We start from the raw sequence: 21,210 nt of genomic DNA, 5'->3' as shown, positions 1-21,210 counted from the left end.
CATTCTAAAAAAACAAAACCTTTTCACCCTTGATAACTTTATTAATTTTAGTAATCTTAAATTGTTTTTCAAGTGTGTAAATAACCATGTGTCACCACTGTTGTCTGAATTGGCCATCAGACGTCAGAGCTCTCGTCGGGCAAATACACGAGACTCTATCAATGGTGATTGTCTTGTTCCCATGTACAAGGCATCTTTCGCCCAGTCTGTTTTCTTTGTAAAAGGTGCAAAACTATGGAACCTCTTGCCAACTAATCTAAAACTAGAAACTAACAGCAACACTTTTAACAGAGAACTTAAACAACGGCTCAAATCAAATCAACAGTGCTCACACAAATAATTTACAACTGGTTTATTGTTTGATCATGCTGCCTTTGTTTTACTCTACGTAGCCTATATATATATATATACAGGTCCTTCTCATATAATTAGCATATTGTGATAAAGTTGATTATTTTCCATAATGTAATGATAATAATTGAACTTTCATATATTTTAGATTCATTGCACACCAACTGAAATATTTCAGGTCTTTTGTTGTTTTAATACTGATGATTTTGGCATACAGCTCATGAAAACCCCAAATTCCTATCTCAAAAAGTTAGCATATCATGAAAAGGTACTCTAAACGAGCTCTTAACCTAATCATCTGAATCAACTAATTAACTCTAAACACCTGCAAAAGATTCCTGAGGCTTTTAAAAACTCCCAGCCTGGTTCATTACTCAAAACCGCAATCATGGGTAAGACTGCCGACCTGACTGCTGTCCAGAAGGCCATCATTGACACCCTCAAGCAAGAGGGTAAGACACAGAAAGAAATTTCTGAGCGAATAGGTTGTTCCCAGAGTGCTGTATCAAGGCACCTCAGTGGGAAGTCTGTGGTAAGGAAAAAGTGTGGCAGAAAACGCTGCACAACCAGAAGAGGTGACCGGACCCTGAGGAGGATTGTGGAGAAGGGCCGATTCCAGACCTTGGGGGACCTGCGGAAGCAGTGGACTGAGTCAGGAGTAGAAACATCCAGAGCCACCGTGCACAGGCGTGTGCAGGAAATGGGCTACAGGTGCCGCATTCCCCAGGTCAAGCCACTTTTGAACCAGAAACAGCGGCAGAAGCGCCTGACCTGGGCTACAGAGAAGCAGCACTGGACTGGTGCTCAGTGGTCCAAAGTACTTTTTTCGGATGAAAGCAAATTTTGCATGTCTTTCGGAAATCAAGGTGCCAGAGTCTGGAGGAAGACTGGGGAGAAGGAAATGCCAAAATGCCTGAAGTCCAGTGTCAAGTACCCACAGTCAGTGATGGTCTGGGGTGCCATGTCAGCTGCTGGTGTTGGTCCACTGTGTTTTATCAAAGGCAGGGTCAATGCAGCTAGCTATCAGGAGATTTTGGAGCACTTCATGCTTCCATCTGCTGAAAAGCTTTATGGAGATGAAGATTTCATTTTTCAACAAGACCTGGCACCTGCTCACAGTGCCAAAACCACTGGTAAATGGTTTACTGACCATGGTATTACTGTGCTCAATTGGCCTGCCAACTCTCCTGACCTGAACCCCATAGAGAATCTGTGGGATATTGTGAAGAGGAAGTTGAGAGACACCAGACCCAACACTGTGGATGAGCTTAAGGCCGCTATCGAAGCATCCTGGGCCTCCATAACACCTCAGCAGTGCCACAGGCTGATTGCCTCCATGCCACGCTGCATTGAAGCAGTCATTTCTGCGAAAGGATTCCCGACCAAGTATTGAGTGCATAACTGAACATAATTATTTGAAGGTTGACTTTTTTGCATTAAAAACACTTTTCTTTTATTGGTCGGATGAAATATGCAAATTTTTTGAGATAGGGATTTTTGGTTTTTCTTTACTTTTTTGCCAAAATCATCAATATTAAAACAATAAAAGGCTTGAACTACTTCAGTTGTGTGTAATGAATCTAAAATATATGAAAGTCTAATGTTTATCAGTACATTACAGAAAATATTGAACTTTATCACAATATGCTAATTATATGAGAAGGACCTGTATATATATTTGACTCATTATATTGCTGCTCTGTACTCTATTGTATAGTATACTGCATTTTTACTCTTTTAATTATCTTTTTTTTTATCAGTATTTGATCTTGTTTCTGTCTTGTTTAGTTTCTTTTGTTGTTTTTAAAAAACCTCCTGTGGACAGGTATGCTAATGTAAACAATGCATCTGGTTCGTCCAATGACATTGTCATGTCCGTGTCCAAATAAAATCTATTATACTATACTATTCCTGAAACCTCCTTCCTCTATGCCATAAAATCCACCCCTACCAAAATGAAATGTTTGTAGTGGAGCATTTACGGCTCAAAATAAACCCACAGGTCACACCTCGATCATCCTCTCTCATCCCGTGTGCAGCTAACTCCCGTGTCAAGCATATTTATCTGGGATCCTGATTGTGTCATAACATTTGTAGAAGCTGCCGTTGACTTTCACACCTCCAAGATTTCCTGCCTTGCTTTATAACTATCAAGTGTATTGGTCATTAGCTGCCTCCATATATACAGGTTAACACAGCACTGCAGCTCACCTCAAGTGTTCTAATGTCGGCTGCTGAAAAGATTTACCTGAGCAGTTAGTAGTTTAGTGAGATATACTCTGATTATCTAAACCATATTGATGAACAGCCTCTTTTTCTAGAGATAAGATTATTTGCCCAAGCCCCCCTACCTACCTCCCTACCTTCTTAATTTTAATGTAAAAATTTATATTAATTTGGTTAACAAAATATTTAATATAAGGCTATCCAAAGTATTTGCTAGCTCATTTTGTGTGTTATAGATCATTGTTAGTTTTTAAGTGTTTCAATCCAGTGGCGTCACTAGGCTGTTTTATTCGGGGAGCCCGGATCTAATTTGATTAGCCCCGAATCTTTTTTGTAAAAGATAAAATAAAATAAAATAAAATAAAATCATTTTTTTATTTTTTATTTTTTTGCTGCTTTCAGAGCCTGTGCCATATCCGCACGACGCACATGCTCCCATTGGTTAGGACTCTTGCGTAGCTTACTGCTAGGAAAGTCTGAACTTGCATTGAAGAAAATATGTCAGTTTTCTGTGGGCTAAATAGCAGGCCAATATTGATGACTGATTGTGTCAAGTGTCTAAGGATGAATGCTAACATGATTTGTTTCCAACTTTTGCCCTAAGTAACAATTTAGCTAACAAATTATGCTACCATAATTATGCAGACGACACACAAATTTACATAACCATATCACCAGGAGACTATAGTCCGATTCAAGCACTAAGTAAATGCATTGAACAAATCAATGACTGGATGTGCCAAAACTTTCTTCAATTAAACAGCGACAAAACTGAAGTAATTGTCTTTGGTGCCAGGGATGAACAATCAAAAGTCAGTGCACAGCTTAAATCTGTTATGTTAGAAAGCACACACCAAGCTAGAAATCTTGGAGTAGTGATAGATTCCGACTTAAATTTCAAAAAACACATTAAATCAATTACTAAGTCAGCCTACTACCACCTTAAAAATATATCGAGAATTAAAGGGCTAATGTCTCAGCAGGACTTAGAAAAACTTGTCCATGCATTTATTTTTAGTAGACTTGACTACTGTAACAGTGTCCTTGCTGGCCTTCCTAAAAAATCAATCAGACAGCTTCAGCTAATTCAGAACGCTGCTGCTCGAGTCCTCACTAGGACCAAAAAAGTGGATCACATCACCCCAGTTCTGAGGTCTTTACATTGGCTTCCTGTTAACCAAATAATTGATTTTAAAATATTGATGTTGGTCTACAAAGCCCTAAATGGTTTAGGGCCAAAATACATATCTGACCTACTGGTCCCTTATGAACCAGTCAGAGCTCTCAGGTCGTCTGGGACTGGGCTATTGAAAGTCCCCAGAGTAAGGACCAGACAGGGAGAGGCAGCCTTTAGTTTTAATGCACCCAAGCTCTGGAATAAACTTCCAGGGGACTTGAGGTCCGCTTCAACACTTGGCTCTTTTAAATCAGGTCTGAAGACCGTTCTGTTTCCGTTTTAACCTGAAATTTGAATTTCTCATTTTGAATTAATTTTTTTTTTTTTTTTTTTTTTTTTTTTTTGGAATGTGTGCTCTATGCTTGATGTATTTTGTTCTTACTTGATGTATTTTGTTATTGCTTATGTAAAGCACCTTGAATGGCCTTGTGTCCGAAATGTGCTCTAAAAATAAACTTGCCTTGCCTTGCCTAGCTAGCTGCCCACCCATTTCATTTCCAATGGTGGCTGTCATTTCATTACCAATGTTAAGTGTCATAAATAGTTAACACTGGTGCTGAGTCATGATTCCTAAAAAAGAAATACCCAAAACAGGTGACATATATATTTGCAGAAAGTTTTGAAAAATCCAGGATGCCTGAGAGCCTTCAGGTGCGAACACACTACACTCGTTACACGCGTACAGACGCGTATAAAATCGGCAATTTTTCCATAGGGAACCATTGGTTTACGCGCGTATATGGCACGTTACTCGCAACATTTTAGCCGCGTATATACGCACCTTACGCACCTACGCGCAAAGTTAAACATTTTTAACTTTTTACGCTCCTACGCGTGACGATTAGCCGCGTTGGCCAACCAGCATTGAGCTTGACCCGACATCACATACATTGGCACGGTCGGAGAACAGTATACACAGAGGCTGAGAAACACCGAGGAGGAAAATGTATTGCAGGCGGCCCGGTGATGTATGACAGCAGCTCGGGAATAGAAGACGTGGGCAAAGTAAACCAGGAGAATGGACTTCCTGGTTAATTCAGTGAATATGTGCGCTGTGCTTTAGCCAATAAACCAATTTAGCGCAGTATAGCATTAGTTAACTCACCCAGTTGTGTGCGGGCGGCTAGCGCCTCATATTATGAACCCAAACATGACGGCTATGTCCGGGGGACTTTCACAACAAGTACAGCGAAGCACCGGTGTTGATCTACGCCAGCCACGGTCTCATTTTAGCTGCATTACGCACATAAAGCATACGCGGGTAACGCGTGTAGTGTGTTCGCACAAATACTGCATTATATCCCATAATAGTTGTTTCTTTAGGAACCTGAATGTTGTCTTTTCCTTCACAGAAAAAAATAATATTTCCACTATAAAATGATGCAGAAAAGGCACAGATAGATGAATAAAAATCCACCAGAATGCAGGAAATTAAGTGTTTGACACTCAAACATTTCTGGGGGAGCACCCCTATACCCCCCACCTATAATTTGTCCCCCAAAATGTTGAAATTAAACCTAGCCTATGACCCTGTACGCAGGTTGTATACAATATATTCATACTGTAGATATGTTGTTTTTACTTTTTGGATTAAAAAGAAGGCATGTCAGTAAACTCCATGCTGGTCCTTAGTGTGATTATCATTTCATCATAGAGTGGCCCTTTGTGAAAATGAGTTTGACACCCCTGAATGGGTAATGTAAGTAATGTCTCACTGTATTAATTTTACTTGAATGGAACTTTAGATGTCTGGGGATAAGCACCAGTCAGGTAGTAGCTATTTAAAGCTATAATTACCTGCCTATTTTGTTTATTTAGATAAAGCATTATTATGACATTTTTTTTGCATGCGCAATAAAGTATACAACAAAATGTGCTGCGTGCACTGTCCTATTCCCTCTTGGGCTAAGCCCCGGATGTTTCAGAAACCTAGAAATGCCCCTGTTTCAATTCATGTTTTTTGGGATCCTAATTAAGTACGGGCCCTCAATGTATTGAGGGCCCGTAATTATTACTCTCCACCATACTTACTTCTTACTTCTTCTTACTTCTTCTGACTTCTGATGCAAAAGTTTGAGCTGCTTCTCCTCCCACACCGTTTCACTTAGAAACGCAAAAATGTCACAGAACGTCCGTCCCTACCCCGAATCGTGTGCAATTATACAGTTTTTTGAATTTCCGCTAGGGGGCGCTGTTATTAAGCCCCGACTGAAGAAAGTTTGAGAGGCCACGCCCCTCACACCGTAACTCCGATTGACTTGAAATTTCTCACACAGGTGTATGTTAGGGTGCTCTACAAAAAAGCCTCTGGGACCATAAAAAGTCTTCTGGGAATATTTCCCGCTAATTAGCATAAACCTAAAAACAGCGTGTTATCCACAACTTTCTGCAATTTGACTGTATCGACACCAAATTTCTCGTGAAGCCCCGGGGGACTACAATAAACATACCCGTAAAAGATTAGTTGGACAACTTGAAAACCATGGCCGCCATTGACCAAAAAGTTTACGCAGGGGCGGGGCTTAATAACACGTTGGCCATAACTCCTTAACCATAGGTCCTATCATCATCAAACTTGCTGGGTATGTGCGGAAGTCATGTGGTAGCATGTCCATAGAAACTTATCGAGGTTAACCCATAGGGGGCGCCACAAATGTCACCCGACTCCGATTGACTTGAAATTGATTACACTTGTACAGCTCATGGTGCTCTACAATATAGCCTCTCGGACAATAGGGGTCAGCCATGATTATTTTTTTCGCCGCCATTGCCCAAAAAGTTTACGCAGGGGCGGGGCCTATACACAAATTGGCCATAACTCCTTAACCATAGGTCCTATCATCATCAAACTTTCTGGGTATGTGCAGAAGTCATGTGGTAGCATGTCCCTCAGAGCTTATCGAGATTAACCCATAGGGGGCGCCACAAATGTCACCCGACTCTGATTCACTTGAAATTGATTACACTTGTACAGCTCATGGTGCTCTACAATATAGCCTCAAGGAATTTTTTTTTGATTTCCGCTAGGGGGCTCTGTAATTAAACCCAGACTGAAGAAAGTTTGAGAGGCCACGCCCCGCACACCGTAAGTCCGATCGACTTGAAATTTCTCACACAGGTGTGTGTTAGGGTGCTCTACAAAAAAGCCTCTGGGACCATAAAAGTCAACCTGGAAATATTTTCGGCTAATTAGCATAAACTGAAAAACAGGGTTTTAACCACAACTTTTTCCAGTTTTACTCTATCGACACCAAATGTCTCACGAAGCCCCGGTGGACTATGACGCACGTTTCCGAAAAATATTAGTAGGATAGCTTGGAAAACATAGCCGCCATTGACTAAAATGTTTACGCAGGGGCGGGGCTTAATTACAAATTGGCCATAACTCGTTGACCGTAGGTCCTATCATCATGAAACTTGCAGGATGTGTGCAGAAGACATGTGGTAGCGTGGCCCTCTAAGCTTGTCGAGGTTAACCCATAGGGGGCGCCACAAATGCGAAAAACGTCATTCACCAATGCAATGTTTGCCAGGCCACGCCCCTTTCCCCCTGACTCCGATCGACTTATCATTTGTCAGACATGCACAGCTCGCGTCGCTCTACGGTAACGCCTCTCGGACCACGGGGGTCGGCCGTGATTTTTTTCCTTCCCCGATTTACGCGGGCGGCCCGTACTTTCAAAATCTCAGCGGGATTTCTAGTTATTGTTATAATAGATAATAAATATAATAATAGAATAGATAAAAAATATAATAATATATAATAGAAAGAATAGATTAAAAACTCTAATCAAAACAGACAACTTATTGAAATAAAATAAACTTTCCCTGGCACATCCTCATCATTGGGTATTGATTAGTCACAGATATATCCCCTCAAGCTGATGTAACTTCTTAGCATTGACTTCTTGGCAACAAATTATGTTTCCTATAATGAGGGCATGACTGGAGGACAGATAACTGACATATGCAGAATGGAAAGTGTAACCTTCAAACGCCAAAGCATGTCAGTTGTTGGGTTGAATGGGTTGAGCCTGGTTACTTACAGCCACTCTCCACTTTCAGCCCCACTCGGAGGCTTTTACCTGCAGAGAGTTCTATTATATGCATGATAGCACCGTGGCCTTTTATATTTAATAGCACAGAACAGCCAGATAGAGAAAGAGACGTGCTGATGATTTAGTCATAAAATCATATTTTCTTATAACATATTCCCATTGGGGGAGATATAATGTCATATTTTGTCTCCAATGCAAAAGGATTTGTGTTTTGAATGTTTGAGGAGCAATGAGCAAAACCTCAACCAAGATGTTGGAACTTTTCCAACATCACATTTATCAAGTTAGATAGCAAAGGCTGCTTCAGATGGCCAACCAAGTTCATGCTCAGCCAAGCTGAAAATGTGCAGTAATGCCAGAAACACTTTGAGGAGAAAAAGCCATGAAATAAATGTTCCATCTCATCGCAGTAACACTATAATATGATGGTAGTAAACGCCGCAGCTCTTTCCTTGATTCCAAGGGCAATAACATTAGTTTTTACAGTTTGAGGTGGAGTCAGCGATATAGAATGCTTGTTGTCAAAATCAGTGAACAGATCCTAGGCTGTATGTTATCACCAGAATAGTTTTCAGCGCACACACAGTACGTGCAGGAGATTTTGACAACAAGCTTTTTTCATAAATGCTGACTCCACATTTAAATGATGTTTAAAATTATATTATTTTTTTGAGAAAAAAAACTAACAAAAACCGGTGCTTGTACCGGTGCCTCTTTCTTACACTGTAATGTCAGTAGTATTTGTTTTGCAAAGTGTGCAATAGTGTGACAGTTGGAAAGGAACAGCTAAAAAAACTTGACAGATAAAACGAGAATACGAGCCAACTTCCCAAAATAGAGTACAAGAACCTAAATATACAGCGGGCTCCAGGGATGCTCACCGGACAGCCAACGCAGTGTCTGTCTATCTAAAAATGCTCTGGCCAAGACAACCAAACATCAAATATAAACATCATCCTAGATATTTATTTTCCAGCCACATCCCTATTTCCAGCGCCTGCGCCTTCCTTCCAGACAGGCTGGTATTTGTTGTGCTGTTGAAAGTGATATATATATATAGAGGAGACAGACAGAGAGGGATTCCAGTGGGCAGCGGTGTGGCTGCACAAGGAGACGGTGAGGAGAAAAAGGGCCACTGTGTGTCCCTAACACTGACCCACCCTGCTAATGATAGGGTGCCGTCCGGACCCAGCTAACCCCAAATGACTGCCCTCGCCACCAGCTGTGACCACTGCACTCCCAAAAGTACAAGGCTTGGAGGCATCTTTAGGCGTTCCTAACGTTGACGATTTTAAACCATCCGGGGCCCACAGAAGGCTCCTTGAGGAATCCCTTCATAAATTGTCATGAAGCGGTCAAAACTTGAACATCCATAAAATATTTGGTGTTTTTGTAGAAAACTCTATAGGAGGTACTTTTAAAAATCTGACTCTGCATGTTGTTAGAGTGGAATCTTATGGCTCGTTTCCACCGAATAGAGCGGGTCGGAGCGGTTCGGTCCGGGTATTTTGGCTTTTCATTTGCCAAAAGTTGGGTAGGGTATGGATATAAGCACACCTAAAGGGCCTTTTCCACCGCCGCGCGGCAACCGCCCTCTCAACCGCCTCCTTGCTGGAGGACTCCACCGGTGAGCCCGGCGTTTTTAAAAGTGGCTGCTGCCTTGGCGGCAATGACAGCGAGATGCTTCGGTGATCGTATCAGTGGGATAGCCCGACCAGAAGTCCACCACACTTATTTCTCTCTCGTATAACGATGTTATAGTCTCTCTATATGAGCTTTTATGAAGAATAATACATGCCGTCCGTTTATTGGTCGAAATAATCATTTCCGCCGTGCGTAGTCACCTCGGCAAGAGTAAAGAGAGTCTTGAATCTTGAATAATGAAAAATAAAACACTAAGAACATTTCTGAAAATGCCTCCAGATGATGGTATACAATTAGCGATGTCCATGGTTAACTGGTAAACCGTTAACCGTTAAGAAGATCTTTAACCGGTTAATACTAAAGGTTAAACGGTTAAAAAAAATTAAATAATCTTAATTTCTCTCAAATCCGGACTCTTATTTTGATATCGCTAAACTGGATGTAAGAATGTGAACAACAGTCCCCTGCCATGTGTTTGTATAATTAATTAACAGCGTGGGCTCCCGCTAGCTTAACATAGCGCTAGCATTAGCCTTCTTGAGGTGGATGCTGTCACCGTCTCAGTGAGTGTGTGAGAGTGACAGACAGGCAGTGAGGTCCTGCACAGACACAGAAAGGTCTGCCATGATTGTGTGCCAGGATCAATAGCGAAAATCTGTCATAAAAAAAAGTGTAAAGTACCGTTATGAAGTACTGATAACGGCGGAGCTTATCAATACTACAGTCTTTCAAAATGTTGCCCCGTGCTAAGCAACACTTTTTTTATTGTCCCAGACTACACAGATTCTGGAATGACTTTTTTATAATCGCGACAAAGGTTCTAGGAGCCCAAATAAAAACAGACCCCTTCATTGCAATATTTGGAACCCCATCTAAACAAACCCATATTACAGCATTACAATCAGAAACATTAGCCTTCACTTCCCTTCTGGCAAGACGCCGTATTTTACTTATGTGGAAATCCCCTAATCCCCCATCAATTCAAATGTGGCTCAAATACGTTATGTTCTTTTTAAAATGAGAAAAAATTTAATTAACAGTGAAACGCTGTGCTAATACATTTACCAAAAATGTGATTCTTTTATAACTTATTTCACTACTTCTTAATCAACCATGGCCCAGGACTAAACCCCCCCTCACTTTATTTAGTCGCTGCTTGTTTTTTGTTGTATTTATACACATTTTTGTATGAAAGCTTATTATGTTTTGTATGATGTATTTTGACTTTATTTGAACTCAGAAACACCTGTTCCTGGTGTATGCGTCTTGAAAACCCCCCTCCCCCCGAGAAAAAAAAAAAAAAAAAAAAAGGGGGATGCACACCTTATAACACATACAGTACATGTAAGAACTGAAACTGGATGCAAAAGAACCCTTCTCTGCCAATTTTAACTGCACCTTCAACAACCAAATAGGAGTATCAGGGTAACATTATGAAATTGGTTATGTTGCTGTACTGTAAGGGGCTTTGAAGAAGTATACAACTAAATGGCCACAATTTCAAATGGTGTGAAGGAAGAATAAGAAGAAGACACTGACCTGGCGGTTCCTCTCATCTACGATGCGGGTGATCTGGATCTTCTTCCTCCCCATTTTCCAAAACAACGTCCTCTAACAGCCGAAGAAGAATATCAGTGGGCTTCAGGTACTTCAGAGTTCTACAGACAATCCTTAACACATAGTTCCACTGTCCATTCTGTTACTCCAGGATCAGTATGGCTTGGCTTGCTGTAAAAGAGCGAGATAGAGACAGAGACAGGAATCAACTTCACCCCAATGATATTTAGCCATCATAGTATGGACACACGTACAGTTTACAATGAGCTGCTCGCTGGATATATTATTTACCCAGGACCCAGCGACAAGAACATGATCTCTCACTGGTTTCCAACCACCTTGCACACACGCACTTCCAACTGTATGTTAGTACGCACAACCAGACAAATGACAGTGCTCCCAGGGGCAGAACCAGAACTTCTGCCATAGTGGAGTCAAGGAATGCTATAGCCTTGCACCCTTAAAGGTATTTTCCCATATCCTTTTGCCGTCAAAACTCTGCGACAGAAAGTTGATAAAGCCTATCAGCTCCTCAGAAATCTCTCTGTAATTCTCAGTATGGCAGCGTTTTCAAACCGGTGCTGTCTACCAGGAGCTCAGAAAAATCCCAATAATTTCCAAAGAGATGTTTCAGTTGTTGATTCTACTGCTAAGAAAAAAGCTGTACGTACAACAGTAGGAATTAAATCCATGCGCAATCACCGAAGACTTACCTCATGTAGATGTGCTGACAGGGTCGTTGTAATTACTCAGAATTCCTCATGAGGGCAACAGAAGTTATGCACTATAGCTTTAAATCTTGTGCATCTACTTCATCACACAACTTGTCGAGCTGGCTCTTAACTCTCCCAAAGCCACACTCCTTCAACATGAAAATGCAGTCCTGTATTATCTGGTGAGCTAGCCTTTGCTGTCCGGCTGTATCCTCCTGCAGGAATGCCCACCTGCCTGGCTGTGTCCCTCCTCTCTTCAGCCTCAGTGTTTTCTGAGCCCTGCCTTCCCACCAGAGCTCCTCAACTCTCTCCTAATCCACATCTGATCTGGGAGGAGGCAGAGAGTGAGGCAAAGCCAGGCTTTATCCTAACCCCCTCTGGATTACTGCAGCATGTGGATCCCAGAGATGAGCCACCAAAACCCCCACAGCAGACCCTGTTCACAGTGTCCGGAGATGGGGCAAATATATTTGTCATGCACCAGTGGAAATTTATTGGTGATTATTTGCTGTTTTAAGAGCCTCTACATTTGATGGAAAAATAATATTTTTCAGTGCCAATCTCTTAAATGCCCATTACACAGATATATGACGAAGAAATAAAAGAAAATCCCATGTTTATTTAAAATGCATTTAAAACATAGTTTTTAGAATTTGGTCTGCAATAACAGACTGCACAGTATCCTCTTTCGAACCCATTCAGTTCAATGCCAGGCCAGATCCCAGCTGACCTGGCAAAGTCAGTTCAGGATACACACTGTAACAAAGACTCCTTGCATAATTTGGATTTAAAAGGTCACAGGGATTTATCTGTTTGACAATCTGGATGATTTGCTGGCAGGCAAATATTTCGAAAAGAGATATTTCTATGAGAAAGGAGACAACAGACATCTCTTTGAGCATGTGTTTTAAAGTGCCTGTTGGGTTGGTTCACTGTAACTGCTGCTCATCTCAACATGAATAGAAGACATCCATTTCTAGATGTGAAGATCTCCCAGTTTAACAACACTGTAAGAAATGGTCTAAAGAGTTGGGTTTTACAGTAATAATGTTAAAGGTGAAATAATATGTACTGAAGTACTGTAATACAAATGTAACTTATGTCTCTTGTTTTAGAGTGATGATTAAAACATGAATCTGATGTCCATTATTTTATTTTATATATTAATAAATGGTTCAACATAAAAGTATATTTATTTTAAACACAGTTCAGAATAATCATAACTGATAATTGAAAAACATTTTTTTATCAAATTAAATTGAGAAATAAAATTATTAATCACCCTTGAATTGGATCACCAACTTGACAAATTAAATGTAATCAAATTGAAGCGAAAGCAAGCGATTCACATCCTTAATCAACCCTGCTAACCCACACTACTAATTTGTTTTCCCAAATAGATTTTTCAAGGGAACATAATTGCTGGATTAATAGTGTTCCCTGGTAATGTGTTTTCAAGTGTAGAACAATGTTGTTTTACCACAAGCTTCAGCTATTGTGTTGTCTAGTGTGAGTACAAAGTGCAGTACGTTTAAATCCTGGTACACCTTGGTAAAGGGTATGGAAAGATTGTGGTTTCAGTTCAATGTAACTAAAAAGACCATGTTTTTTTATTTCCTGCTTCAAGTTACAGTGGCCAATATTAAACCAAGAACATGATGTCGTCCTAACTTAAATTCAACGCTGTGAATGCCTAAACATAACCATTTAAATGCATTAGTTGTTATAGGATATTGTAAATACAATGTCAGTTAACATTTTGCAGTACCAACATTTTGTGTCTTTGTAGGTATGTTCAACCTTTTATCATGTTGATGAAAAAAAAGATACATTTCTTACTAAATGCATTTGATGTTGCAAATAAATATATAAGTCTAATTTATAGCAGACAGGTTTTCCTTATATAATCATTGTAGTTCTAGCTCTTTGTTAACTCTGACAAAAGATATCTAGAGTCCTTTGTAATTTGTAGCGTTGGAGAGAAATAAGGGCTTAAATCGCAAATACATACAATAAAAATCAAACGTACCAACTGCTTGTACAATAATTTTGTTACAATAAATTGTCTCAAGCTATAGAGTCAGTAGATCATGGTGGAGCCTTATAAACATCTCTAGTACATGTGCTCTTTCCAGTCCTTTTAAGTCATTCTGATCAATGCAGATCTAATGTTACAATGGCAGAAACGCTATCCGGTTGATGTTAAAATCAATACGCAGGCCCAGCCAACAGGCTGCAGCAACCTGCACACAAACATCGAGACTAAGCTATATAATATAATTTCATTTTATCGGGTCCTCCTTACCTTGTCAAATAATAAACACTTAAATAATGGTAGGCTATGTATTTTTTTTTAATGAATTTCCAAAGGCCTGGAAAAAAGATTACAAATCATTGAAACTGTAGTTTTCTAAGATATACTGTACCTGCTCTTTTCAATGCCCATCTCTAACTACAAAATACCCCCCCTGGATGTATCCTTAACAGGAAGTGTTAAGCCCCACAAGCGAACCTCACATCCAACCGCTCCACTCTTTATCTCGACCATGAAATCCAATTCCTGTGGCTCTTTGGAAGCGTGACCAAGCTTTGTGAGGGTGTGAAACGTTCTTTTCCAAGGTTGGACTGCACATGATTTTATATATTGTATGCCTATACAATAGTAGAATGTCACATACTGTTGTTTTGCTAAATAAAGCCTAAGTGTTTCCTTTTTAAAAATTTGCTACACTGAATGTTGTACTAAAAATAAAGTGAGAATGTTTACTTCCGCTGTTCGCAACAATTTGTCCACTCTTAGATCTTAACAATGTGAAAGTATGACTTTGCACACAGAGTGTTGGCTCACATGGTTATTTCAGGCTAAAAAGGAAAAGTTTGAAATATACTCCTTTGATTTTTTTGCCAAGATTTGGATAATTTCAATACACCTCCCATTTCTGTGCATTAAATATGAAGCTGGAGCAAAGAGATTGCTCCCTTAGCTTAGCATAAAGATTGGAAACAGCTAGCCTCACTCAGTCTTGAAAATGTAATCAAAATATAAAACATCTTGCCATCACGGAGCGGATGCCAGAAAGTATTTGCGCCCGACTTAGACATAGTCTGGTACATAACTTCCAATCAAACCACAAATAGTCATTTTTTGACTTATCCTGTTTTAAACACATATGTTTGTTATCCTTGTAAAAGTAGTATAAGCACAGATGCACTTGCATTAAATGAACTAAGACAACTAACCCTCAATGGTATATCTCCCTCCCAAACACTTCCTCCCACAAACATCAAAAATTATTATCTTCTCATTGAGCTAACTGAGCATAGCATAACTTTACTATGTAAACTGATATGCTAAGTGAAGCACAATTAGCTTTGGTTTCTATTAAACAAAAGAAACCACCACACAGCAACATCATGCATCAGCAACCAGTCTGCAGGAGAAAAAGCTTGTTGTTGACCCCAACACACCCTAATAAACAGGTTCAACCATACGTGTTATTTAACATTTAACATAATAAAGCATACACTAACAGCCCACCCCCTCCTTCTGTCATCTTAATATGTAAAGAATAAACAGAGTCAGAGCTGAAGAAGGTCAACCATGGTTGTTGTTGACAGCACCATGTTGTTTACAGTACAAAGCAGAACAAAGTGATTGGCAAGCCTTTCATCCCTCCTCCTCATTAAAGACCACGGGTTCATCGTTAATTGTGTTGACCCTGCCGTGGCCCGGGCTCCAGTCACTCACTCCAAGAGTGAATCAATGAGGCTTCAAGCTGGTGCTACCCAGCATGCAACCCAGTACAATAAAGTAACCACTGTCCTCAGTGTGTGCTAGACGGACCATCATTTTGATGCGGTTAGATAATATGGATGAAGATAGATGGACGTTGTCAGTGTGGAAATACTCATCAAAGAGTGTCTGTTTCATCACTGTTTGCTAAAGTGTTGAGGACTCTCTTTACATTCCCTGCAGCTTCCCTCATCTCCTTGCTCTCCTCTACTTCGCTTTGCTCCATCTTGTCCTTCTTCCTCCAGCAGCTTATTTGCATTGTATCCATCAGAAGAGGGAGGGAAAGAGGGAGAGAGGTAGAGAGGTAGAGAGGTAGAGAGGTAGAGAGGTAGAGAGAGAGAGAGAGAGAGAGAGAGAGAGAGGCTCGATTGCTCAAGGCATTATGTGGCAGACCGATAGAAGATACCTCCTCCCCCGAAGCCCGGACATTCTTTGAAGTTCTCATAAATGAAGGTTTTCATGCACGCGCTTGGGCAAACTGGCACATGGTAAACAGTCAGGCTACGTGGTGGAGCAGTTCCCAGAGGGAGGTTGAGTGAGATCGGGCTTGTTTACTGTATGAAGTGTTTAACACTTCCCTGTTTAGAGTAGCGCTCAATGTGCCGGCCCTCCCCATAAGCCCAGTTGTGAATATGAGTTTGCTTTGATGTAGGGAAAGCAAATGACAATTTATGTAAAAAGCATAACAGTGTTGCAGCTGCTTAAAAAGAACTAACGATGAAATTTGCATTCTCTTATGTAAATGATGCTCTGGCACAATGCACAATCTTTGAATAAACAGAAGCTAATAGACACGTCAAAACCAGCAACCAAATTAGTCTCCTTAAAAGGTGGAGTCAGCGATTCTGGAGAACACCTGTCTGTAATTTGTGTGCGCTGAAAAAAATCCAGTAATAATACACAGTCTAGGCTCTGTAAACTGGTATGTAAACAGGGCGGGCCCAAGGTATCTAGCAACATGCTGTTTACACAGCCTAGGCTGTGTTTTAACACTGGATTTTTTCCGGCCCACACACAGTACCATAAAAAATGTAATTGACAACAAGCGTTCTCCAGAATTGCTGACTCCATCTTTAAATCTGCCTTAGTAGATTTTTTTCTTAAAATGTTCCCCTTCACCATTTTTTGTGGCTTACCGAGACAGGAACATCCCTTTCATAGAAGACAGGAGCGAGGAAACCAAGTGCTGGTGTTGACGGCGAGCAGACACGGCAGGAGCACGGGCTGTGAGTAATTCATCACCCACAGTCAGACAGGCTAGCCTCTGGTAACATGCAGCCTGATTGAGTATTGACGCTCCACTGCTGTGCAGGTCACTGAGCTAATGAGTTTTTGCCTGAAATGTAATAATTAAACTTGGCCATTTAATGCCAGGCTAAAGGCGATGCAGATTAGATGGCTTAAACTGTCATGTGCCATAACATCCCGACTCCCCCAGTCACTTGGCAAACTAAGATGCTGTGTTGCCGTGTGAAAGAGTCTCTATAAGGAAAGTACGCTAGATCTGGCTTGTGTTTCCACTGCTGACAGACACACAATAAATGCAGCGCTGCGTGCAGACATTTTTCCCTTAACACAAGATTCTTCACTCTTGCCAAAGTGACTACACACAGAAAATAACTATGTCGACCAATCAATGGACTGCATTGTGATGATCCATCCTTTTGGGACTCTTTGCAAACGGCTTGGTACCCCCAGGTAACCCAATGAAAGGGTGAAAAAAAAGTCACACTTCTCGCTTATCTTGGTGCTCATTCTAACTTTTGACAGTGGAAACGCAAATAAAAGAGTGCCGAGCCGCACTGAACCAAACCGCTCAAACGAGGCTTATGTGAGGGGGTGTACAATACATGTATGTCAAGGCATGTTGACAAGACAAAATGTGTTAATACAAAAAACATGATAGTACATTTGCGAATTTCACACTAAAAAGCTCATAGCTTCAGGGCTACATTTACCGACTATTCTCCAGTGTGCTGCACTGTTACTTACAATCTCCCAGCCTAGTAAAAACTCCAAGACAGCAGTCTGCTCATTTAATTACTCGCCCACCGTGATGTCATTTCGTTATTGTGTTGCTTTTATGACAGTGGCAGAGGGATAAGATTTTCCTGTCTCAACACAGAGACACTGATGTCATGCCTGCAACACAGATTGAAACACAAGCTTGCCCTGTAAAATATGGCTATGCTTCCATACTCGATGTCGCTTTAACAAAAGAAACACTAATTGGCCTTCAGGAGAACTATCAATACTGACACACACAATATGGCCATTTTTGGTCTCCCCCAAAAAATATCAGCTGTGACACTGAGAGGAATTGATTGTGGACTGGTTAAATGTTTCATTTTCAAACTTTAATCAAGCAGCATGTACAGTATCATATTCATAAAAAGCTAAAAAAAAAAGGCCTAAACTGTACTGGGCCAATTGAATAAGAAACAAAATTCCAACCTCAACTGCTCCCAAACAGTTCAATGTCATATCAAGTGTCTAACCTGAACTGTTGTTATTACCATTATCAAAACTATCGCAGAAATGCAATGAAGTTTTAAAGTTGACAGTTTTGAGACATAAAAGACACAAGGCTCTCCTCCTATTACAGTGAACCTGAGAGCAAGATCCAACAAATGCCTCAACTACGTCTATTGTTCTTTATTACATTCAGTTTGCCTTTCTGAAAACTCTTGCTGAGTTGCTGCGAGAGTTGCAGAGAGGATTTCTGGCACTCCTGGAGTCCCATTCATTTTTTCCCCATAGACATGTTTATGTTATACAGTTCATTTCGGACAGGCATGACATTTTCCTAATTCAATCGGCAGTGCAAATGCAAGCGCAAGTTGAAAAGTTAGATCTTGAAGAAGCAGCCAATTACAGAACTTTAAAAAAATTGTTACACGTGTCGCTAACGGCCAGTGGAAGCTAAAGATTATGCTGCAGAGAAAACAACCTGCAGCTTAAAGAGACTATACACGTCAATACTTTTATAATAACAACATATTACCAAATGTGAAAGCAATGTGACTATGTCAACAGGAACAATATAGTTATGAACCAACAGAGAATGATCAGCTACATTTGCAACTTTGCAGCTTCACGGAGCAGTAAAGTGGGTTTCAGATGTTTGCTTCTCTGTCTGGCTGCTACTTTGCTCCTCTCCTTGACTCTCTACTACAATTGGTATGGCCGTTGCTCTACCCTCAACTTCAAGATTTAACAAAGGGTGGTTAATAGTGCATAGTGACCCCAGCAACACGATGTTCTACCTGCTGTCTTCATACATTACCAGTGCATCCAGTCCTGCACACACCACACATAGGGATAAACTCATCCCACAGGCCAAAAGTCTGTTGAACTGTTTAGCTCGTCACTATGTCACATTACTCATATTTCACAGTTTATGGTTTTATATTTCCAATTATAGAAGGAGAGAATAAAATACAGTGCAGTAATAATTTTGCCTATATTGTTATTATGTGAAACTTGTGCTTGAAAGAGGAAACAGATGCACTGGTCTGGCTGAGGTGGATCTTTTGAGAGAGCCAATGCTTTTATTGGTGAGTTTTTTTGGCTATGATAATAAAATAACTTTGAATTTTAACTTTGAACTTTATCCTGAAAAAAACACCACATAGAAAGTATATACTATAGATATGCACTGTATTTTCTTCTATCCTTACTGCAGATAAGTCTGCAGAGCCACACAACTTCAGAGAAATATATCTAGGCTCAGCGCAATCTTTTGATCTACTCAATGATATTATAATGAATTCTTTAACATGTGTATTTGTTCCTGCTCTCATTGAAATTCTGTGCTTTCAGCAAAGTAATGGCATCCTTTTAATGTTATGAAGAAATGTTAAGTAGATCTGAGGCGGCCTCTATCCTGAGGGTCTTAATGCAATCTCCCCATCCTGCCCCCAAGCCCCCCATCACACACACACACACACACACACACACACACACACACACACACACACACACACACACACACACACACACACACACACACACACACACACACACACACACACACACACACACACACACACACACACACACACACACACACACACACACACACACACACACACAACCATCTCCCCCTCTTTCTCTGAGATAACTGGGTAAACAGTGGGCTCTTTTCAAGTTGGTATATATAAAGGACAAGTAGAGTTCAGCCGGAGCCATTAAACAAGTATTTCTGCATGGTATCCTGTATCAAATAAGTGGAGTAACACACAAGTATCAAAAATTGTGTATTTCAAGTGGCACGTAAAGCATTGTACATCAACATTTTAGGCAGTGGAATTGCATACATTTCAAAGTGCAGAATTTTTCTAATAGTAAGTTTGCAGCTCCTTCTTGAAATTCAAAGATTGGCCTAAAATTGACATCTATTTTCTTATAATAAATGGAAGGTTATGAAGTGGCTGGTTCCAATATGAAAATCAACACAGACTGCTATAATGTTGGGCATGAGAATAAGAAATTATAGTTGTAAATTTAGCCAAAATAATAAGTATTCTGAACATGCCAAGCATACAAATGGTATACTGTAGTGCTCCAAAATGCAGCCAAAGCTGACACATCTTTTTGTATTATAATGTAACCTTATTATAATGTAATCTTCCTTTCCTTGATAAAATGTTTATATGATTTCAGAATGATTTAGAATTGTTAGCAGCTGGTGAAGCTGATCCACCCTGAAAACTGGCCGCAGACTATTCTGGAGGGGAAGCTTAGGTTAACTGTGTGCATTTGCTCACAATTCTTTTTCTCTTTGGCTGACTTGCTGACATGGGAAAGGGTTGTTACAGTTGGGATCACCCTAGTCACCTGTGGTCAATTAACATCAGCCATGCTAAAGGAAGGCAAGTCAACTTCAACATGTAGTCACAAAATTCCCAATTTCTTTCGTTTTATAGCTATTGACATTATGAATGCTTACTTATAACCATGGACGTCGATTTGGCTAAACAAGTGGGGGGGACAAACAGGCATTCTGGAGTGCATTTTCAAAAGTGGGGGGGACAATGAGGAAACATCTTTTTTTCTCTTTAGTGCAGGTAATGAACTGTTCTGAAAGACGGCATACCCGCTCACTAATGAATACAATGTATAGCCTACAAAACACTGATGTCTGACGCATTTTCAAAAAGCAGCGGACATATGAGCCACTAGCTGCTCCCCGTAGCCCAACCAAACATGACGTAAACAGAAGGAGCTTGGGAAGGTAGTTCCGACTGAGCACATCGAGCCGAAGCACGGCTGGACTGTCGCACAACAATATTACTCCGCCTCGGTCTCCATGGCAACCTAGCTAGTAGCATAGCCATGATCAGCTTCAATTACTTCTTGATAAACAACCAGTGACGTGCGGTGAGGTCAGTGAGTGGGTAGGCACTGAGTTCTGAAAGCCAGATTTCTCTAAACCTATATATTGTTAAATCAAAAACAATAAACAACAAACAGGCACGCACGGCCGATTTCAAATAAGTTCCTCCCTTTCTTTCTCTCTCTCACTCACTCACTCACTCACACACACACACACACACACACACACACACAGACGGGACGTATATGAAATGTCACGACGGTGACTTCAGGTTTGCCCGTAGCCTACTGTAGTTTGGTCTAAATGATTAAACATCGCATCCATCGACTTAACGGACCCGTCCCTCACACCGA

General features: G+C 40.5%; 1 protein-coding gene across 1 annotated transcript in view; it reads right to left on the bottom strand.

The window, feature by feature from the left end:
• LOC307249602 (myocyte-specific enhancer factor 2A-like) overlaps window positions 1–21,210 on the bottom strand; it is a 49,433-nt gene that overhangs the window by 19,888 nt on the left and 8,335 nt on the right. The window contains exon 3 of the mRNA XM_080026406.1: window positions 10,996–11,184. Within this exon, the coding sequence (XP_079882532.1) occupies window positions 10,996–11,049 (54 nt within the window). The 5' untranslated portion in view covers window positions 11,050–11,184. The remainder of the gene's footprint in view (window positions 1–10,995; window positions 11,185–21,210) is intronic.

The sequence above is a fragment of the Ammodytes marinus genome (assembly GCF_949987685.1).
Source record: "Ammodytes marinus genome assembly, chromosome: 1".
NCBI lineage: Eukaryota > Metazoa > Chordata > Actinopteri > Uranoscopiformes > Ammodytidae > Ammodytes > Ammodytes marinus.
Note: the sequence above shows the minus strand (reverse complement) of the source record. Positions and strands in the feature narration are given on the sequence as shown.